At 43.5% G+C, this 23,618-nt stretch overlaps 1 protein-coding gene across 2 annotated transcripts in view; it reads left to right on the plus strand.

The window, feature by feature from the left end:
- The window catches only part of SMC5 (structural maintenance of chromosomes 5), a 68,101-nt gene that overhangs the window by 24,118 nt on the left and 20,365 nt on the right, over nucleotides 1–23,618 (plus strand). For both annotated transcript variants that reach the window (XM_088953670.1, XM_088953671.1), the window contains exons 8-19: nucleotides 12,166–12,277; nucleotides 12,411–12,566; nucleotides 13,171–13,292; nucleotides 13,386–13,530; nucleotides 13,656–13,721; nucleotides 15,300–15,428; nucleotides 15,513–15,611; nucleotides 15,774–15,939; nucleotides 16,017–16,162; nucleotides 16,249–16,312; nucleotides 17,649–17,773; nucleotides 21,444–21,521. In XM_088953670.1, the coding sequence (XP_088809796.1) occupies nucleotides 12,166–12,277; nucleotides 12,411–12,566; nucleotides 13,171–13,292; nucleotides 13,386–13,530; nucleotides 13,656–13,721; nucleotides 15,300–15,428; nucleotides 15,513–15,611; nucleotides 15,774–15,939; nucleotides 16,017–16,162; nucleotides 16,249–16,312; nucleotides 17,649–17,773; nucleotides 21,444–21,521 (1,408 nt within the window). The remainder of the gene's footprint in view (nucleotides 1–12,165; nucleotides 12,278–12,410; nucleotides 12,567–13,170; nucleotides 13,293–13,385; nucleotides 13,531–13,655; nucleotides 13,722–15,299; nucleotides 15,429–15,512; nucleotides 15,612–15,773; nucleotides 15,940–16,016; nucleotides 16,163–16,248; nucleotides 16,313–17,648; nucleotides 17,774–21,443; nucleotides 21,522–23,618) is intronic.

Consider the following 23,618-nt stretch of genomic DNA (forward strand, 5'->3'; position numbering starts at 1 on the left):
GGGATACACTTCGCCGAACTGACCCACCTTGTAACAGTTCGGGATACACCTCGCCGAACTGACCTGTAGACACCTCCGAGCTCAAGACCGCCTCGCTCAACACTTTGCATCACTTGGCACCGAAACCAAACAAGTCGTACCACGCTTGGCACTAAGGAAGTTCGTGCCCAAGGGCGCTGCGCCTGATTGACTTGGGATCTGACGTTTGGCGGTAGCACCCTAAACGGCCACCTGCCACCGCCACTGACACCGCCATCTTCAGTTAGATGACGGTTAGGCAGTGACGGTTCTGTCTCAGCAGAAAGGACGACGGCCGAATTGACAAGCACAAGGGTAATCATACTTGACCTGACAAGGGCCCCGGGACAAGTGCACGAAGTGACTATAAGAGCCACCTGCCCCCCGACAACGAAGGTATGCAAACTTTGCGCTATCTGGTATTACCTTGCTTTTGAAGGATTCTAACTTGAGCTTTGGAGCCTCTACACCGGGTTCCCCCCGGAGCTTTCCCATCTCCTCCGTTTCAGGTTCCCTGCCACCCCGTTCGGAAGCAAGGCAGCGGACATCTAAGACCAGCCGGATTGTGCTCCATCAATTGGCGCCGTCTGTGGGAACACGCTTCAAAAAGCCTCCCTCCAAACTTCGATAACCCCTTTTCTTCAAAAAACCAAACACTCATGGCCTCCTCCAGCAACACCGGACGTGGCATGGAGACAAACGCCACCGGGGAGCAACTTCAAGTCCCCGTAGTGTGCGTTGGACAGTTCACCATCCCCCTTTCGGCGGATGGGATCCCCAGCCTGAATGCGCCACAAGCAGTGGCACCCGTAAACCCTCCTACCACAAGCATCCCCTTTCCTCCCCCCATTGAGACAACCTTCACTGAACCAACTGCCATCCCCCTGGCAGCTAGCCAAAACCGGTTGGAGGACCTGATGTAGTGCATGCGGGCAATGCAAGCCCAAATGCAACAGTTCCAGCAACACCAGCTTCACCAGCACCGAGTGCTGCACAACATCTCCCAGTATCACTATCAACAGCAGTTCCCCCAACTGCCACTGAACCAACCACTACTTCCGCCTCGCTACTCCGCTCCGAGGCCGGTCAAGGCCTCCCCGCAGGATGGACGCCCCCACCAGGCGAAGGCCTCCCGGCCCCAGAACCACCCTAACAGCCAGGCCTCGTCCCCGGGACGAAGAGAGAAAAGTGTCATCCCCGCCTCGCAACCCGCGGGCGGGTCGGGAGCTTCTCCCGCGAGGTCGGCACCCCGGCGCTCCAAGCCCGAGCTCCCGCTCACCGAAAACCGATTCAGCGCCCTGGCGGCGGACTACCAGCAATCCGGGCCCATCAAGCTCGGTAACACGGAGGCCAGCAGCGCCAGCATGAGGCCCGCTCAACGGCGAAGGCGCCGGTGAAGTCGCCGAACCGCCACCCGTGCCTTGTTGGAATTCAGAGGCAAAGACACGAGCTCGGACGAGGTAGGGGCTGCCCCGGTTCTCTCAGTTCCTTCCCCCCTCGCATCGGAACTCCTGGCGGTCCCCTTACCCAGAGACTTCAAACTCCCACCGCTGGACAAGTACGATGGGTCCTTCGACCCCAACGACCACGTTGACGCCTTTCAGTCCCAAATGCACCTCGCCAGGGCCAGCGAATCGTGCATGTGCGTGGCCTTTACCACCACCCTCAGGGGGGTAGCCCACACTTGGTACAGGAACCTGGCCCCCGGGTCGATAAAGTGTTGGACCCAGTTCGTGCAAGTCTTCACCACGCACATCGTCACCAGTCGTCGGTGCCCCAGAACAGAGGAGAGCATCTTCGGAGTGGTCCAAAGAGAAGGAGAATCTATTTGGGGCTACATCAAGCGGTTCAACGAAGCATGCTTGCAGATACCGCGGTTGGACCCCGCAGTGCAGCTCGCGGCGGCCAAAAGAGGGGTGACGCACAAATAATTCAAATGGCACATGGTGGCCAACCAGCCCGCAACCGTGGCCGAATTCCTCAAACTCGCGGATAAGTTCATGAGGACAGAGGAAGAAATCAACCAACGAACCAAAGGCGGGAACGAGAAAAGAAAGAGAGAAGGCGAGCTCTCCAACTCGGTGAATAGAAAAATCCCGATTCGGGAGCCGAAGCCAAACCAGTCCTTCCGGGCCCCCCTAGCAGTTCGGACGGACTACACGCCGTTAAACACGAGGCAGACAGAGATCTTAATGACGATCAAAGACGCTCCGTACGTTAAGTGGCCACCTCACCTAAAGGGAAATCCGAACGAGAGAAACAAGAATTTGTATTGTAGTTTCCATAGAGACCATGGTCATAGCACCGAACAGTGTAATAACCTCCGGGACGAGATAGAGGGACTCATCCGTCGCGGATACTTGAGAAACTTTGTACAGCACAACAATAACAATAAAGCAGGTCGGCAAGGGGAGCACGAAAAGGATGCCCCCGAGTCTAGCAACAGACCTGCCGAACCGTTGCAGAAGCAGCCTCCGGAAGAAAGGCCAGTTCGGGGAACCATCCTTGTAATAGTGGGAGGTTCGGTGGTAGCCGGGTGTACCTCGGCAGTAGCCCGGACTTCAGTTCGCGAAGCGGTCCTCGAAGAACGGAACCCCCCAAAGAGACCAAAGATCGAAGAACCAATATTTTACACGGAGGACGACACGCGAGGAGTCCACTACCCCCATGATGACGCGCTTGTCATTAAACTAAGGATCAGCGACTTCGAGGTCAGGCGCGTACTCGTAGATTCGGGCAGCTCAGTGGACATCCTCTTCAAATCAGCATTTGACCAGCTGCAGTTACAGAGGAGCGAGCTGAAGCCCGCGAACACTCCCCTGGTGGGTTTCAGCGGAGAGGAAGTCAGGCCCCTCGGAAAAGTAACTGTCCCTGTGGAAGTCGACACATGGCCTTGTGCGGTCAGACTCAACCATGATTTCCTGGTAGTCGTGACCCCCTCCCCATACAATGCCATAATAGGGCGGCCGATCACGCATATCCTACGGGCGGCGGTCTCCACCTACTATTTGGCCATGAAGTTCCCTACGGACTTCGGTATAGGGGTAGCGCGAGGCGACCAGCTCGAGTCCCGCAAGTGCTACGTTGCCGCCCTGAAGGGAAAAACCAAGGTGGCCGACGACCTCGAACTGGAGCGGCCTGCGGAGCAAGGTGAGGAACGAGCTTCGCCCACGGAGGAAACTGTCGCAATCCCGACTTCAGCTACGGACCCAGCTCGCACACTAAGCATCTGAGCTTCCATCGAAGACCCCCTACGAGCCGAACTGGTGAGTTTTTTACTTCAAAATTTAGATATTTTTGCCTAGTCCGCGGCCAACATGCCCAGCATTAGCCCCGGACTGATAACTCACAAACTTAATACTGACCCTGCAGTCAGACCCGTTAGACAGAAGAAACGCAACTTAGCCCCAGAACGCTGGAGAGCGGTCGACGAGGAGGTCGAGAAGCTCCTCGCAACAAACTTCATAAGGGAAGTCCATTACCCGAGCTGGGTGGCCAACCCGGTGTTGGTAAAAAAAGGCAAGCGGCAAGTGGCGCATGTGCGTCGACTATACCGACCTAAACCGAGCTTGCCCGAAAGATTGCTTCTCCCTCCCCAGAATTGACCGCCTAGTGGACGCGACCTCGGGAAACGAGTTGCTAAGCTTCCTGGACGCCTACTCGGGCTACAACCAAGTTAGGATGGACCCATCCGATGAAGAAAAAACCAGTTTCATAATCGAGTTCGGCCTGTATTGCTACAAAGTCATGCCCTTCGGACTAAAAAATGCCGGAGCGACTTTCCAAAGACTTGTAAATAGGCTATCTCGGCCCCTGATTGGTACGAAGATAGAGTGCTATGTAGACGACATGGTCGTCAAGACTCAGTTTTCACAAGAGTTAATACAAGACTTAGATTCTGTTTTCCAAATCCTGCGTCAGTTTAGCATGAAGTTGAACCCCAACAAGTGTGTCTTCGGTGTCGCCTCGGGCAAGTTCCTAGGCTACATTGTCAATCGGCATGGTATTGAGGCCAACTCGGACAAGATAAAAGCCATTCTAGATATGAAACCACCTCGGAAAGTAAAAGAGGTTCAGAGGCTAAACGACCGCATAGCCGCTCTAAGCCGCTTCTTGTCTATGTCAGCAGACCGCTGCCTACCCTTTTTCAAGGCAGTCAAAGGCAAAGGGTTCGAGTGGACCCAGGACTGCCAGTTCGCGTTCGACGAACTGAAAGGTTACCTTGCTAGTGTGCCAACCTTAGCCCGGCTCGAGGTGGGCAAGGTCTTATAACTGTACCTCTCGGCGAGCGACGAGGCGGTCAGTTCGGTACTGATAAAAGAAACAGACCGGGTCCAACGACCCATCTATTATGTTAGTAAAATTTTGCAGGGAGCAGAGGCAAGGTACCCGGAGATAGAAAAACTAGCATACGCCCTATTAATAGCCGCTCGGAAACTCCGCCCATACTTCCAGGCTCACACCGTCATCGTCCTGACTGACAAACCTCTTAGACAAGTTTTACTCAAACCCGAGGTCTCCAGTCGACTGACGAAATGGGCCATCGAACTCAGCGAGTACGACCTCCACTACAAACCGAGAACCGCTATCAAGGTCCAAGCTTTTGCAGATTTTATCGCCGAGTGCACTTTCAACCACGAAGCCCCACAGGTCGAGCCCGAGGTCCCCAGTTCGGGCGAACCCGGAGCTCCTGAGCCCATAGAGTCCGAACCCTGTGAAGTAGCAGCCAGTGTGGCATCTCTCCTGGTTAGGCGAAGCGCGAACTGGGATGAGGAGCCCTGGATCCTTCACGTGGACGGTTCCTCGAACCGGCAAGGCAACAGAGCTGGAATAGTCTTGTGCTGCCCGGGCGGCACAAAATTAGAATACGCGCTACGCTTTGAGTTCGCGGCATCCAACAACGAGGCAGAGTACGAAGCACTGATCGCCGGGCTGGACTTAGCGCGAAAGGTAAAGGCAAAACACTTGGTCATCTGCAGCGATTCTCAGCTCGTGGTAAACCAAGTTACCGGCGAATACGAAGCACGTGATCTCTCCATGATCGCATATTTGGCCAAAGTAAAAGAAGCCCTGCTCAACTTCCGGTCACACATCATCAGGCAAATCCCGAGGTCAGAAAACACTGAGGCCGACGCTCTGTCCCGGTTAGCCAGTATGAGTCACAACAATATGAGAACTGTGTACATAGAGGGCTTACCTCGGCCTAGTATTCTCGGGGGGACAGAGGAGGTCGCTCCCGTCTTAGAAGCAGAGCCGAGCTGGATTGATCCACTCGCGAGCTTCCTGATAGACGGAACCCTCCCTGCAGAACGCAATGCAACCAAGAGGGTGCAGTGCCAGGCGGCCAAATACGTCATAATAGACGAACGGTTATACCGACGGTCGTACACGCTCCCCTATTTGCGTTGCCTATGACCTACCGAAGCCGAGTTCGTACTCCGCGACACTCATGAAGGCCTGTGCGGCGGACACTTGGGGGGCAGAGCACTCGCCCAAAAGGCACTTCGACAAGGATACTACTGGCCAACGATGAAGGCAGAAGCTGTCGAGCTCGTCAGAAAATGCGACAAGTGTCAGAAGCACGCTAACATCCACCATCAACCCGCCTTCGACCTCAAATACCTTGCCAGCCCGTGGCCCTTCGCACAATGGGGCATCGACCTCCTAGGGCCATTTCCACCAGCACCAGGCGGAAGAAAATTCTTAGTTGTGGCAGTAGATTACTTTACGAAGTGGATAGAAGCCGAACCTCTGGCAACTGTTACGGCTCGAAACATACAAAACTTCTTCTGGAAGAACATAGTATGTCGGTTCGGGTTACCTCAGGTACTAATCTCCAACAACGGCAAACAGTTCGAGGATATCAAGTTCCAAGAGGTGCCAGAACATGGGGATTCGGCAAAATTTCACGTCAGTCGCGCACCCGCAGGCAAACGGTCAGACGAAAGTAATGAACAGAGCCATCTTGCGCGGACTGAAAGCACGTCTGGATCGAGCTAAGGGATTGTGGGCCGAAGAGCTACCAAGTGTCTTATGGGCTCACCGAACTACCGAAAAAGCAGCCACGGGAGAAACCCCCTTCAACCTCACCTACGGCACTGAAGTAGTGATCCCGGCGGAAATCGAAATACCAACGTTGCGATTAGAAACATACGACGATCGAACGAACAGAGACGAGTTACGCACCAACCACGACCTACTGGACGAGGTAAGGGACCTCACGGACATCCGAACAGCGGCATATCAGTAGCAGGTAGCTTGCTACTACAATAGCAGAGTAAAGCAACGAAGCTTCCGAGTCGGCGACCTGGTCCTCCGTAAGATTATGGTGCCCGAACCCGGCATCGGCAAGCTTGGACCTATTTGGGAAGGGCCCTATAAAGTAAAAACAGCGCTCGAGGGCGCATACGAACTCAAAACCTTGGAAGGCAAACGAGTACCTCGAACGTGGAACATCGTGAACTTAAGGCGATACTACCTATAAACCACCTAGCGAAGTGGACGAAATCAGGCCCTATGTGCCACAAGGCAAGCCGAGGAACTTCTGCGTAGACAGCACATTATCAGCTTGGCAAAAAATCAGTTCGCGGCATAAAAGACCTGGCAAAGAAACAGCTCGGGGAAGATGAGCAAGGGGAAAAAGACACTCCATTGCAAGAAACAGTACATTGGCAAAAAAAAAAAAAAAAAAATTTACATGCCCGGAGCCACTTCTTCGCCATCGGAAGGCACTTCAACAACACCCGAAGGCCCTGCCTCTCCTTTAGAGTTCGGCTCGCCATCGGCAGCATTGGCCATCTCCTGAGTTATACGCGAAATGGTTATGGCACTTACATCGAGGTTGGGGTACGTATTCCGGATCATCCACCGGCTCAACTTGAACACCCTCCTGTAAGAGTCCACCATCAGATCGTCAAAACGCGGAGAGGCAATGTAGTCTTCAACTGCCTTCTTCTTGGCGTCTTCAATGCCTTGGGAAAAAATCAGTGTTCTCTCCCTGATGTCCTCCTGAAGATATTCGACTTGATGCTGCAAATCCAACTTCAAGTCCGCCATATGCTTGACAACTACCCCCATGGCCTCGGCGTCACGCTGAGACCTCGCCTGTCTGGCCATCGCGACGCGAGCAGCCTCTTCAGCAGCATAAGCAGCCGCCTCAGCAGCCCGGGTATTTGCCTCTGCAGCACGGAAGGCTTCTTCAGCAGCATGAGCGGTAGCCCCAGCAGCTCGCGCCTGTCGCGAGCTCCTCTCCACTTGGGTAGCCAAGGCATGAATTGAAGAATTCACCTACCAAAAGAAACAAGTGAGCAAATGACAGCAGAAGCAACAGAATAAAAAAGGAAGACAGAATCTAACTTACCACCATGGCATGTGTTACGGCGCGGCAAGCGACCTGATTCAAGGGAAGATCGGTCCACGCCGCGACCTCCTCAGGGAAAGTAGCGTCCCTACTCTTCTGAAGAGCGTAGTTCGGCGTCAACACGCTCCTAAACTCCCCTTGAGCTCCCGAGCCTGAGGGCCCAGCCCGCGTATGAGCAGTCCCGGAGTGAGCAGGAGCACTTGAGTACGCAGGAGCGCCCGTATGAGTGGTTTCAGCGTAAGGCGCCTCGGCAATCTCGTGCACCGGTGGAGTCACTTCGGGCTCCCTGGGTAGATCCTCTAGCGTATGGTCTGGGGCTTGGGGCTCCTCATCCAGGGGAAACTCGGTACGAGTTCGCTTGGCGACCCGCTTCCTCCTCTTCATACCTTGGAACAAACGCCCCCCATGAGTTCTCTTCGCGTCCATCACACCTACAGAAACGAGTTCGACATCAGAAAAAATGAAATAACAAAGCAAGCAAGAAACCGCATAGCTAGAAACCTACCTGAACTCAGGCCGGCTGCAATAAGCTTGGCCTCCGTTAAGTAGTGGTGGCACTTTAAGCCTTGCCGTGCCCATTGCCGGAGACCCTTCACCGTCTCTTTATCAAGAGTTACGCCCAAATCGGGAGCGGCGTCACCCCACCCGGTCTGAAAGGGCCATCCTTGTGCACTTCGCACGCCGAAGTAGTCCCGCTTCCAAGCTGGGACCTTATTAGGAAGATCGTGCAGAAGCTTGAAACCCTGGCGAGGAGAAAGGTAATACGCCCGTCTCCCCCCAGGAAGAGAACCTGCCTGTCTCTTGAGCATCAAGATAGAGGAGAATATCTCTAAGTCTAAGGGAAAGTTCTGCTCGCAAAAAAGGGAAATTGTCCCCACCAGGTTCCGAATAGAGTTCGGATGAAGCTGGCCAATGGTAACACCGAAGTGGTTTATGACTTCGACGAGAAGGGGATGGAAAGGAAGTCGCAACCCTGCAGCGAGCTGCTCTCGAAAAATCACGATCTCGTCTGGACCGTGTTCCCAAGGAAAGCTACCCGAAGGAATAAAATATGTGTACCCCCCAGGAAGATTGTAAGACAGAAGTATGGATTGAAGCCCCTCAGGCGTCATGGTCGAAGGACCAAACCTGTCTAGCATCCGACCTCGGCGGGAGGTAGACGCCAAACTGCCCGAAGCGACTCGGCCCACTAGTTCATAGTCCTCAAGCTCCACCTCAGGATCACTGAGGCAGTCTGGGGACACAGCTCGGTTGGTGGAACCTACGTCGGCCCTACTCGAAGAATCGTCTGAGCTATCAAAGCTAGACATTGGGGAAAAGACGAATTCAAGAAAGTACTCACTGGAAAGTTTGAAGAAAAAGCCAAAGAACCGTGAAGACTGTATAACTAGCCTTGACGCGAGCTGGAAAAGACTTGGACGCGAGCTGAAAGGTTGGACGCGAACTCAGTAGACAAACCGCAAAAGTGACAAAACAACCGGGGTCCCCCACTATTTATAGCTACAGTAACCAAGAATCGACCGTGCAGATCGAAGACGATCCGACGGCCCACGTTCCTACTGATCGCACGACCCCTAAGGTCGAGACGTGATTGGTGCACGTCTTTCCGTAAAAAGCGAAACGACAGCGCACGTCTTTTTGAAACTGACGTCGCTTCGACACGCGTCTTTCCGAAACTGACGCGCCACACGTCTCTCTGACAGTCGCCCGCGCACGTACAGCAGTAGCGCGCCTTTTCGAAATGACCCGCTGTCACGTCCTAGCGGCGCGAATTGGTTTGAAATTTAAAACACGCGCTGTCACAACCACCAGCATTCTTAAGCACGTTTCCAGCCTTCTCGGAAACTGAAAGAACCCTAGCAAAAGCGTCTCGTGCAGTGAAGGTTCGAAGGACGGGACAAATCCACCTGCTACCTTGCGAAAACTCCCCGCACCATGGCAAGATCCCCGGCGCAAGGAGTGAGGGGCAATTGATGAAGGAAGATTTGGCCCGACCTCTCTATTATGTGACACGTGGCAGAAACAACAGCTCGGCAAAAGGGGCCAAGCCTAGGCGGGAACAAGGGGACACACTTCGCCAAACTGACCCTTGTAACAGCTCGGGATACACTTCGCCGAACTGACCCACCTTGTAACAGCTCGGGACACACGTCGCTGAACTGACCCTTGTAACAGCTCGGGATACACTTCGCCGAACTGACCCACCTTGTGACAGCTCGGGATACACTTCGCCAAACTGACCCTCTGTAACAGCTCGGGATACACTTCGCCGAACTGACCCACCTTGTAACAGTTCGGAATACACCTCGTCGAACTGACCTGTAGACACCTCTGAGCTCAAGACCGCCTCGCTCAGCACTTCGCATCACTTGGCACCGAAACCAATCAAGTCGTACCACGCCTGGCACTAAGGAAGTTCGTGCCCAAGGGCGCCGCGCCTGACTGACTTGGGATCTGACGTTTGGCGGTAGCACGAAGTGACTATAAGAGCCACCTGCCCCCCGACAACGGAGGTATGCAAACTTTGTGCTATCTGGTATTACCTTGCTTTTGAAGGATTCTAACTTGAGCTTCGGAGCCTCTACACCGGGTTCCCCCCAGAGCTTTCCCATCTCCTCCGTTTCAGGTTCCCTACCACCCCGTTCGGAAGCAAGGCAGCGGACAGCTAAGACCAGCCGGATCGCGCTCCATCAGGTTGGATATATTGATGACAAAAGATCTATTTTGGGGTATTGTGCATTTGTAAGGGGGAACCTTGTTTCTTGGAGAAGCAAGAAACAAAATGTTGTTGCTCGCTCTAGTGCTGAAGCTGAATACAGGTCCATGGCCAATGGTGTTGCAGAAGTGTTATGGATTAACTTGGAATTGACTATGAGAAACCTTTGATGTTATATTGTGATAATCAAGCAGAATTAACATTGCCCATAACCTAATACAACATGATAGGACTAAACATATCGAGGTGGACAGACATTTTATTCGAGAGCGTGTTGCATCTCAAGAAGTGTGTTTTCCCTATGTTACCTCTGACATGTAGCTAGCTGATCTCTTTACTAAAGCGGTCACAAAATTCAGATTGGAGACAGATTTACCCAAGTTGGGTATGACAAATATCTACTCCCAACTTGAGGGGGAGTGTAAAGATAGCTGATATGTTAGTGTTTGTGGGGTTCCAACCCCACATTATATACTTGCCATTTATTTTATTTTTTATTTAGAATAATTAGGCCGGCTGGGCCTTGTTTGCCTTTTTCTCATTTGTTTTAAGTAAGGGTATTATGGTAATTAGTCATTGTAATAGATTACAATATAAATACATCTTAGTGGGCGGCTAGAAACATAATTTAGCTAAACCCTTTCTTTCCTACTTCTTCTCTTCCTCTCTCCCTTCCTCTTCTATTCGTGACCCTTCTCTCTTTCTTTTCCACCTTTTTAAATCAGAAAACAACTATTTGCTGGTTTAATTTATTCAAGTCCATTAGTCAGGGTTTAATCACTCCACAAAAATCAGAAGTTTAGTTCTCCATACACACCTTCACCCAAAAGGTATCTTATAGAGTAATGTGTCTTATAGTTTTTTTATAATTAAATGTTACTAATTATTTAATTACTTTATTAATTTTCAACTGTTATTTAATAACTGATTACTCTACTAATAATTCTAACATTTCTCATTATTTTAAATCATTTTTAATTTTCTTTTATTATTTCAAAATTATTTAATATGCATTACTTTTTGATTAATGTATTTACATATTTTATAATTATTTATTATTAGTTGCTTTATTGATTGGTTATTTTTAATTATTAAATTTACTATTTATTAAATGTTTTAACATTTTTTATTATTTTATGATTATTCAATATCTATCACTTTCTTGAGTGGTATATTTACTTATTCTTTTAATTACTTGTTATTATTATTTAAATAATTTATTTAATATGTATTCATTTTTCCTATTTGCATGAACCAAGGCTTTAGGTATTTGCAAGGTCTTTGGTTTTGTTTATTTTAGAAGTTAATAGGGTAGTTTTAGTGTACAACAAAAGTAAAAAGGTAATTTAGAAGTTGATAAACTATTACAAAGCTGTAAACCAAATATAAATTAAAAAAATAATAAAGAAATACATATTTTCAAAAAAAGGCTCACATCTGGGCTGAGGCACAAGGTGCACTAGGCATGCACCTTTTGAAAGTGGTCGTACTTGGGTTCAAGCCAGGCACATACATTAGAATGTGCTTCACTTGTGCTTATGGGCGCACCTTTTAAAACACTGGGTTGGAGAGGCTTTAATTCCAGCTTTTTCATATGTTATTGTCTGGACTTTTCATGTTAAAGACTGGTAGGTACTGAGACAGCGCCTATGGCATAGGCTACTTGAGGGATTGGTAATCCAAGTAGGGTTTACTGAGGGGGTAGTGTTTCCTTTTGACAAGTGTTGGGATTTTCTGGATTCCATATTTCTTAAGAGGCATTTCTGCCTTTAATTTAGAATTTATACGAGTTCGCAGATATATGTGAGGTTTTCAAATTCTTTCATGGAGGTGGAGTTATTTTTTTTCTGTCTAGGTTATTGAAAATTTGATCTTTTCTTTTTCCTTTTGATCATTTCAATGGTTTTGATGAACTGGAATAACTATTACAAGAATTTCTTAAGTGTCATTTCAATGTTACATATTGATTGTTTTTACTATGAAATGTGCCTAATTTTATTTTTGTTTCTAATATTGTAATTCTGGGTGTTTTGTTTGGCACAAACCACTAATGAAATAATTGATTTTGTAGGAAACAGAAGGAAGTGAAGTTAAAACAAGAAGCTGCTTGTAAAAAAGTAAGCAATCTTATAAGTAACAACAACAATAAACGTATGGAAATCCTAGACACAGAAAGCCGTTTGGTATGTCAAACATATTCCTTTTGTTTCTTGTGATTTTGTTTATTGCTATTGCTAGTGCAATATTACTCTGGAAAAGGGGGGGGGATTGATATGTACTCAAATTGTGCTTAACATGTTTGCTTGTATATGCAAGGGGGTGCAAATACAAGGAAAATATGAAGAAATGAAAGACTTAAGAAAGCAAGAGTATTCTCGTCAAGAAAGAATCTCTAGAGCTAAAGACGAACTTGCTGCTGCTCTGTCAGAACTTGAAAGCTTGCCTACCTATGAGCCTCCCAGGAATGAACTGGTGTGTTTGGATCAATTTGTTCTTGTTGCTTCTGTAGGCTATACCTTACAATGTGTAGATCCTAATAAGATGAATTTATTATGCAGTTCCAATGTGATACTGATTTTAGGGTTGATATTTATCGGTACAAATGGCCCAATGTAATTTGGGATAAGGCATGGATGATGATGATTTATCAGTTTAACATGTAATTACATCTTTTCTTAATTTTATTGTCCTTGTAGTTCTGAACTTCTGATGGTATCAACAAGTAACCCTTACATGCTATATTCATTAAGTAAATATCATCTTCATCATCCAAGCCTTATCCACGATATATAGATTTGGCTCCATTAATCATGTTTCTCCATTCCATTCTGTTTAATGCTATACCCATTGTTAAATTATTTGCTCTTAAATCATTTCTTACTACTTTGACTCGTCCTTTTTTGTCTACCCATACCCCTTCTAGCCCCTCATTAAGTAAATACTTGGGAACTAAAATTTATGTTTTCATTGCTGATCATATTTAAGAGATCTTATATTGGATTGATTCATATAGCTTAAGATTAGATTCTGGTCCGTGACATGACTGAGAAATGACTGTGTAACTCTCTGTTAATAGGATAGATTAGCTACTCAAATAAAGGAGCTGCAAGTATCTGCAATTCAGAAAAGAAACCAGAAGTCAGAAAAGGAAAAACTTATACATCAGAAGAAGGTTTCTCTTAGACAGTGCTTAGACAAGTAGGGTTCTGTTTGGCTAACATTTCATTGATTGGATTGTCCATCTTTTATTTTAACAACTCCTACTTGACCTCTTTGATGCATTCTTTGCAGATTGAGAGATATGGAGAATATGACTAATAAACTTTTACAGGCTTTACAAAATTCAGGATCTGAAAATATTTTTCAGGCTTATCAATGGTTACAGGAACATCGTCATGAATTAAACAAGGAAGTTTATGGTCCTGTCCTTATTGAGGTAGGTCTATGTTCTATCTAAAGTCAGATTATCTTTTTTTTTTTTAACTGGCAGATTATCCTTTTGTTAAGGAAATGAATGCCAGTTCTGTTCTTTCGTAATTTCATTTGGAATTGCATTCTCAGGTTAATGTTTCAAGTCGTACTCATGCAGCTTACCTAGAAAGCCATGTTCCTTATTATGCATGGAGGGTATTGTTTTCCCCCAACTGTTGTTATTATTATTTTTTTTTCTTTAGCTCTTGTTTATGTGATTCTAGCTACCAACAGCCAGATATTTTCATCTTTTCTTGATAGCCTCACATCTGCTTCAATAAATGTCCTTTTACAGTACCATATTTTCATTTGTTTATTTCAGCATTTCCTTGATCCATCTTATGCACTCTAGAGACCCATAAACCCTTGTTATTTGTAACATAGCTATCTGGAGTCCCATAGCCTGTACACTTTGTTGAGATTTTCAATATTTCTAGGGTACCATCAAAGGCCATGGTATACATGTTTGTACTTGTCTAAAGATCCTTTGGACTATTGAGTATGTTCTTTGTAGAATTCTTTTTTTGCTTATATCTGTTGGTAATTCTGTAGAAGCATGAGTGAGGACAACCATTGGTCAATCACCATGAAATAATTTTTTTGATCTATAACTAAGATGTAAAATGGTCATTACCCAATATGTGTACAAGTGTACAGATTGGAAAGATCTCAGAGAAAGGATAAAACATCTCTGAAGCCCCCAACTCCACAATATAAGTATTCGACCCCTCTTTGGAAGAATTATCCAATTATGCCATGCTATATGTTAATTATGATCTCATTGATGTATTATCTGGTGTAGGAAGTATTTGTAAACCTGGATAAAATTGATCTGTCCTAGGTTTGGTAAAGACCACTCTACTTGAGGGTGAAACAGTGTGAGAAACATATGTACAGGTGTCAAAGAATCAATCATTGTACAAGTACAAGGTAGCTCTTATGAGGGGCCAATGTGTATATAAATATGTTTTCAAGGACTATATAACAAATAATAGGACATAAATAAGACGAAAACAAATAAGTGGCAAATACTCTTCATCCCTTCTACACTCACCCTCAACTATAGTTTTCAGGTGCCAATGTGAATTTAGGTGACTAGGGAGCACGTAGGTGATGTGTTTTGTAAGTAAAAAACTCCTTTTTTTATTTTGTTTGCATTGTAAATTAGTAATCAACAATTATTTACACCAAAAATTAGATACCAAAGAGCACCCATGATAAGTTTTCTCATGTTTTTTCTTAACTTAAAACATTCACATAGTCTGTTTGCATGATCTTAGTTTAGATTTTAGAATATAAATGTTCCCAAAAAGAATTGATAAAAAAACTCCCAAAAAAGAAAAAAAATCAAGTATACAAAAGAAATATAAGGCTGTTACCCAATATTGATTGCTTTTTGGGTATGGGGACTTGGGAGGGGTAGACTGGATACAGTCCTAAACTTGCACAAAGTGGCCTCTCTCGGACATGAATCTGCATTCTCACACATACGAGGCTGGGTTTTTACTATTATACCAAGTAATGGCCGCTAAGTATACAACAGAAATACATGTAGAAAATATGAGAGTTCAGAGTTGTCAAAATCTTTTGTATCTATGATTTGCTTGTGATGTGTTATGTTTTTAACTCATTATCGGCATTTTATATGAATGTGATTTTTGCTGATGTATTTTAAGTTTCTTTGTATCCATACATATTTCTGATTGCCATTTTTTGCATATTTGTGAATTGCAGTCCTTTGTTACTCAGGATGCTGCTGATAGAGACATGCTAGTCAAAAGCTTGAGCTCATTTGGTGTTCCAGTTTTAAATTATGTGGGGGATGGAGGCAGTAATAAAGTACCATTTGAAATTTCTGAGGAGGTAGTCATCATTGGGCGTCTCAATTCTGTTTGTAGTTTTTGATAAATCATTTCACTTAGGTTTTCATTACATTATGTTGAGCAGATGGACAAGCTGGGCATCAATTCCAGGCTTGACCAAGTTTTTGATGCTCCTACTGCTGTCAAGGAGGTTTTGACCAACCAATTTGGATTGGACTATTCAGTATGCTTACTTTTTATTCTTCTTTTTTTTAAGTTTAATTAATGAAACATGCATGTCAGTATTTGATGACATATTCCAAGATGTCAGAAATTGGTAGGTGTGTTTAGAGAACATTTTGGTTTGATGGATTTTATGTCTGTATCTTCTTAAATATTATTCCAGTATATTGGGACGAGGGAAACCGATCAAAAGGCTGATGAGGCCCCACGGCTACAAATTTTTGATCTTTGGACCCCAGATAATCATTATAGGTGGTCAGTTTCTAGATATGGTGGCCATGTTTCAGCTAGTGTTGAACCAGTACCTCCTTCACGCCTTTTCCTTAGTGGTATGTATCTAGAAACTTTTATTTCCACAATCTGTGGTCTACATATATTTATACTCTTATATTGTCACATTTTACAGGTACGGATGTTGGTGAAATTGAAAAGCTGAGGTCCAGGAAAAAGGAACTGGAAGAGACCATTGTTGGTCTAGAGGAGAGTTTTAAAACACTTCAGACTGAAGAAAGACATTTGGAGGATGAAACTGCTAAGCTTATTAAACAGCGTGTACGTTGTAATGAAAATAAAGATAAAAAAGGCATTAATGTAATTTGCATGTTTGTACATGTTCAATTTATTATTCGTTTATGCAGGAGGAGATTACTAACACTGTACAGCATGAGAGGAGAAAACGCCGTGACATTGAAAATCGTATAGGTAAGTATTTTATTAATAGGCAAATCACATAGGCAAGGCACATTTCAAGGGTTGTGCCTTGCTCAGGCCCAGGTGCAACCACTTTAGAAAGGTACACACCTGGTGTGCCTGGTGCACCTTGTGTCACAGCACTGGCACGTGTCTTTGTTAAATTTGGTTCTTTCTGTGCTTTCTTAAGCATGGTGGCTGGTTGGGGTTAGAGACCCCAAGCCCCTGATGAGCACCTTGAGGCAAGCCCAAATAAGTCCACGCTAGGGCCTTAAATTCTTGAGTAATATTTTTTAAATTTGTTTTATTTGTTATACTGAAGAACTTAAGCCCAAATAAGAGCTTGCAAGCTTCACATGCTTAAATTGTTGAGTGCTTGAATATGTTTTATATACTATGTTTAATTTTATTTTTACATTTTAACTTTGCATATGCTTTATGTGTAGGGGTGTCAATTGGACTTGATTTGGTCCAATCCTGTCCAGTCCAACCATTTTGGATTGGTCCAATTCAATGTATGGACCGTCCAATCTGTACAAATTCGTTTTGATTTATATTGGTTTCAACCCAAACCCAGTCCATTTAACACCTATATTCTTATCTTGTATCAATGGACCAGATACTGGCTTAATCCAATCCAATCCAATATAAATTTATTACGGACAGACCAGACCCAATCCAATCTAATAAATATTTTGGACCGGATTCGTCCAATCCAATATGTCTTGTTGGTCTGTCCAATCCAAAACCAGTCCATTGACACCCTTATTTATTGTGTTATGTTTATGCATTTTAATTTGAGTTAATAGGCTTTTTCAAACATTTAAGACATCCAGGAGTTTGGGCTATATTTTTGACAGAAGCTAGAGACTCTCTGGAACTGCTAAATGCAAATTTGAGTTGGATTCCAAGGGATTTAAACTCTGTTGCAGATGGTTTAGCTAAAATAGGTGCCCATTTGGATGCCTTATACGGTAATAAATAGTTTGATTCCTGTGTAATCCTCTGGGGTTTCCCCTTTGTTTTGTACATCTCCTCATGTACTCTCTCTTTAATTAATAAAACTGTCACCTTTCCTAAAAAAATCTGTACTTTTTAATTAATATTATTTTTAATGTTTTTTATTTTTTGGTTTTTATTTCTTTTTTGTTTTTTGCATTCTTATGCATTTTTTTGAAATGTTTTAAAACTTTTACACCTTGGTTCAAAAAGGCGCACGCCTTGCCTTGTGCCTTGCACTTTTAAAAACACTGCATATAGGGAAGTGTTTAGCTGGTCACCTTTTCACCTTTTTACCTTGTAGTTCAGTTTTTCTTTGAATGATATTAATTTGTGGTATTGTTTCCAGCGCAAAGGAAGAAAAAACTAGAGTCTTTGGAGAAGGAAGACAACCTAGAGGCAAATATGAAAAAGCTCATTGATCAAGCTGCAATGTTAAATATGCAAAGGTTCAAAACCGCTATTGAAATGAAGGTGAGGTCGTAGTCACCCAGATTTTCTGCTTATCGTGTGTGTGATTATAATCTTTTACAAGCATAAAATTATGTGGGGCTTAAGGATTTTGTCAGGTTATATAGAAGGGGTTTTGTTTAACTGGAAGTCTGGAATGCTAACATGCTATATTGTGTGTGTAGAGGGTATGAACATAAAGCATCTGTCCTCTGAGTTTTTTGTGCATCTCAATACATACTCTTAACTTTTTTTAGTAAGATAAAATTTATTAGAAAAAAAATAACAAAATATGCTTTTGTGGCCAAAGCGAAAGATCTAAACTATATGTAGGTATAGTAAGTCCCTGCCCTACTTAAAAATTACCAACCAAGTGGACACTGGCTGCTCCTAGACCCAAAGAGATAAAAAAATTCAAAATCCACCTGACCTGCAAAGATAGTGTCCTGCAAGCTTCCCCAAATGCCCAAAATACTACTCTGCACCTTACCACCACATCTTGCACCTATGATACCCAGATACCTGTACAAGGTGCTATTTTATATCAGAGTTCAATTTTTAGTGCAAATTTCGTATGTGAAGCTGCTCTATTTGGTTAGCATAGCCTGCCACACAAAGAAATCACCTGTTTTTTTTTTTTTGTTTTTTGATGAGTACAAACAAATCACCTGTTAGGAGCTCCTCTACATCCCTTGGTGCCAAAAAGCAGGATTCATGGACACATCTCTCATAAAATATAGTTTATTTCATTAGACAACATGATGAACTCAAAAAAGCAGGATTCGTGGACACATCTCTCATAAATAAAATTTTATTTTAATTTATTATATCATCATCATCATCATTTATGCCTTGTCCCAACTATATGGGGTTAGCTACATGAATCCTTTTTTTATCAATAAAAGAAAGATTCATTAATAGATTAAGAAAAAGATTACAGAGGTGGGGGGCTAAAATATCTTAACTTCCCAAAAGTCCAAAACTGCCAACATACACCCCAAATACGAGAGCAATTACAACTGAACCCAAAAAACCAAACTCCTATTCAATGTTTTAAAACGCAGAGGCGTGACACGAGGCATTCCACTACCTAGAGGCATGAGGCGTAGGCCTCCTTAAGAGGAGGGGGAAGAGGAAGAAGAGGAGGAAGAGAAAGGAGGATCTCATTTTTCTTTATTTTTAATAAAAACCTTTTGTATTAAAAAGAATGAAGATGAATAACACTAGTTGAAAGGGGGGGGGATCTTGTCAAACTTCAATGTAAATGAATTGGCACTTCTCTTTACCCATGTGCATCGGACTTCAATGTCCTTAGTCAGCCATTTAAATTTCCTCTTTTCACTTCTGTAGTTCCAAAGCCTCAAGTTGTCTTCTTTTATCCATCTCATTACAGTCTCAGAGTCTCGTATGATCAGTTTATTAATATTTCAGGTCTTTAGCCCTTTGTACCCCTTCCAGGGTTGCTAATATCTCAGCCCTCAAGGAATCTCCCACTCCGATTGGGCCAGAACACAGCTATCACATTCCCTTTTGCATCCCTCAAATAATCCTTTTTTGCCATTCCATCTCTATTTAGTGCCATATCCATATTACTTTTAGCAACTTCAACCCATGCTTTTTTGGTGAATATAATTATTATATTATATAAAATATTGGGCAGTCAAGAAACAACATGTACAAAAAATGAGTATGGTAGAAATGTGTATGTTGAGATGGATGAGTGAAAAAACTAGAAAGGATAGGGTTAAGAATGAAGTCATTTGAAAGAACCTAGGAATAGCTCCAATAGCTGATAAAAGGTGAGAGTAGACTAATATGGTTTAGTCACATGCATAAAGAACCGCCTACAACACCTGTAAGAAGTGATCTGTTACAAGTTGAAGGGGCTTGAAGGTCTAGGGGCAGACCAAAAAGGACATGGGTCAAATGATAAGAAATAATTTAAGCGCTCGTAATTTAACAATGGATGTGGCATTTAACAGAACAGAATGGTGAACAGGATTTATGTAGCTGATTCCATATAGTTGGGATGAGGCTTAGATGATGATGATGATGTCTATATTAAATGCTATGATTTTTATTATTCCTCTTAAAAGCGTTTTAAAAATTGACCTGGTTTCTTACTAGGTGATGGGTCACTAGATTGACCATTTGGGTCAAATGGGTCAGATCATCAAAAGATCTGAGCCCTCAGATTGAAATATTAGGGCATCTTCTTTCTTATATATAAAATAAGCAATGTTTTCTACCCATGGTTTAACCATTCTATTGGACCATTTTACCTGTGACTGGGTCATGTTTCCAGGTCTATTTCACCCTCTGAATTATTTGTTGGCAAAAAAGGTTGACTTGATCAGTAATCCGATGGCCCAGCTAGTTGAACTGGTGATCCGTTCGCACCAGTAAGCAAGTCACAGGTTAGATATAGTAAATGTTATTCCGTTTTTTGTATGTCTCTCTCTCTCTCCAATTTAAACATAACTAATGGACCCATCATTGTCTCTAGGTAATGGGTTGATTGCTATATAACAACTTAAATAATAAGTTATAATTTACCTTACAGTTTCAAAAAAAAAATTACAATTTACAATTGACACATAAAATAACAGTCTTTGCCTATTTGCCACATGGACATACTAGTTGTTTCATTGTTTTCAATATATCAATGTTAGTTGGAAAAGATCCACTATACAATGGATCATAAGTTATGTTTAAATGGTAGGACCATGTATTAGAGTCCCCTATTTGACAGTTTAAATGGTTGGACCACTGTTACTAGAGGCTTCTAGAGTGGGGATTTGTAATTTTGCAGAGTTGGTGTGGTAAGCATTTCGGTAAATCTTCTTGATTAGCCCTGTACTTGAGTCTAAAACATGTTTTCAGGAGTTGGACAAGATTCATCTTGTGGATACATGCCAATTTGCAAGTCCCCTTTGAAGGCTAGTGTTCTTGCAACACTGCAAACAATGCCCCAGATGCCCATTTCACATCCTCTAGTGCTCCTAGAGGAACCTCCCATAGATGACATTTGTAAAACCACCATTTTAGGTGCCTCCTTTTCTTTTTCTCCCCCTTCCCTTTCCTCTAGGCACTCAAAGGTTCCACTACCGCTAGAAAACAAGTCCCCATCCACTGCCCTTTTCTCCTTTATCTCCCACTCATCTAGTTGCTGAAAAGTCACCTTGGCATATGTCTTACCAGTTACCACCCAAGGAAAATATGCCCAGGGCCTTACCAACTTGAACCTTACATCACCACCCTTGATATTGCAATCCTCCACCAGGCTCTCCTTACTTTCTACCAACATACCATTGATCCCCAATTCACTACCACTTGAGTTATCTCCTATGAGAGGCCAGGTCTGATAATTCTGAGGAAGAGGTTCTGATGATTGATGAAGCACCCCCACTGGACTTCAGTCCAACACTGCAAGTACTACCTATGCCCCCTTACCTTATTGATGCCTATTGTAGTCAGATGAACAATCAGGGCCTCTAATGCCCCAATTTCTATTACCCTTGATGAAATCATACCCTCTTAATAAATCTTTTTGATTACTCATGATTAGAAAAAGGAAAAGAATAGAAGACTATATGGTTATGATGTCTGATATTTTGCATGCAATTTTCTTTACTGAGCTTTGTGTTCTGAGTTCTGATATATTATTTTTCTTGGGTAATTTCCTTTTTTCTAGAATTTATTGATTGAAGCTGTTTCCTTGAAACGGAACTTCACCGTAAAGCACTTGTCATCCATTGAGCTTGACAGAAAGGTACTCTAGCAACTTTTCTTGTCACTATGGGGTTTTGGCGATTATGATATGTATATGTGTTTATTTGAGCTTTGCAGCATATTCATCATTAATTGACTAGAGTAAATTTTTGGGTCTTGGGAACAGTTTTCTTGTTTGTGCTGATAGTTTGAGTGAGTGCACTATTTCATTTTAGTTGACAAGTGTTGCCTTATTTTGTTTATTATTTACTTCATAAATAAGATATTTATTAAGGGGAGGAAGAAATTTATTTGTTTATCTATTTATTTGATAAATAATGCATTCATTAAGATGAGAAAACAAAAAGTATGCAGAGGAGGATGCACCTCATACATCTGAAGGGAATACCCTAATCCTAGCTCACAAAACAAACCATTAATGTCCCAAAATCTTTTAAGAGGTAATACAATCACACAAAACCTCCTATCTGCACATCTTCTCAGTCTCTCTTCCCTATACCATATTTGCATCCCTTGCAAATCTAGTTGGGAGTGTATTGGTGGTTCTGAATCTTCTGATAAGGAATCTGTCTGCATACTATCATGAGGGGCAAAGTAGGAGATATCAAGCATGAATATCACTTTAATCAGATTTTAAAGATGGATTGAAGCAATATATTTGGTAAAAAGGAATCGGGGCAAGTGAGGATTGGTGAATAAGCTAGACCTAGCAGAAATGTTCAAGGCTGGACTTCTGTAACCAAGAAAAGAGAAGTTGCTAACAAGGTGAAGATAGGAGAGGAGTTTTGAGGGAATTGTCTCGGACAGGTTTATTATTAGATGGTGTCTGGTTGGAGGGGGAAGGGGTTTGTTTCTGCAAGGACTCAAGGTTGACTCCAATTATTTTTTTATCGATAACAGATCTAAGAAACTTTTAAGTAACATGATTCCAATATGTAATAGTGTGGCAAACCAGATTGCCTGCTTCGTGATTCAACCCATTCATTGGCCTATCCTGGACTTCTAGGCAGTATTGACTGATCTCCAACCCATCTGCCAAGATCTTGTGATAGCATTACTACTAACATGATTCATGATTAATAACAAGGAAAATTTAGTGATAGTTTTCAAGAAAGCTTTGAAGATGGAAGTTTAAGACAGGAGCTGGAAGCAAGGTCCAAATATCAGTGTTGGTAGACTTAGAAGTCGAGGGTGCTCAGTACATATGGAGGGAAAATGACAGACTTCACATTTTCCATGTTGAAGGGGAAGGGGATGTCATAATTCTTTGTGGATGGTACAACTGAACAAAATCAAGAAAGGAGAAAAGAAGGAAGTTGTATGCTAAGGAAGTGGAGAAGTTACCAGAAAATAGTTGGTGTAACTGGTGATTGTTCTCCAGTTCTTTTGCAGGGTATTAATATATATGTCCTTGTGAAGCTGTTGGCTCTTTGTGTATGTTGTTTTATTTTTTAGGGCTTTCCTACCATTTTTAGTTTCTTTTTCTCTTTCCATCCCCTGTTCTGTCTATTTCTTTGCTTTTGAATCTTGTGACCTAGCAAGGAAAGGTTAGCCTGATTCTAAGTTTTTCCCATGCATCATTTAAGTTCTCAAGCATGCAAATTTGTTTGAATTCAGGAGCCTTGCTAGGAGGTGGGGGTGGGGAAAGGAAGTAGCAGTAGGTACTTGGTACAGGTGCCAACTTGCTTGAGTTAGCCACATCATTGCTCAATGCAGCAGAAATATGGCTGGTTGTGTAGGGAATCTTCCAACTTGAACAGAAGGCCTGAAGAGCAGAAGGGTTTGAACTATGTTCTCTAGTGATAATAAGATAAGTTTTCCCACTAGTCTCTTGTATCTTTCTAGATCATCCAATAGCTCCCCCTCATTATCAATCAGTGATTTAGAAGATGCACCTAGGCGCATAGGCGAGGCACATTTTAGGGTATGTGCCTCTCCTAGTCATAGGTGCAGCCCTTTCATGTGCCTTGCGCCTCAGCGCAGACATGCCTATGCGCCTAACTCCGAGAACCCCCTACTCGCTAATGTTGCTCATTCACTAATTCTAATAAGATATCTTCTTAAAAGGCAATTAAAATTATAAAATGATTATTTTTTATGTGAGAATTAAGAATTTAAGACCCTAGCATGGACTTGT

This window comes from Nelumbo lutea, chromosome 7 (assembly GCF_056320005.1).
Source record: "Nelumbo lutea isolate HS-2025 chromosome 7, American lotus-T2T, whole genome shotgun sequence".
In the NCBI taxonomy this organism is placed as follows: Eukaryota; Viridiplantae; Streptophyta; class Magnoliopsida; order Proteales; family Nelumbonaceae; genus Nelumbo; species Nelumbo lutea.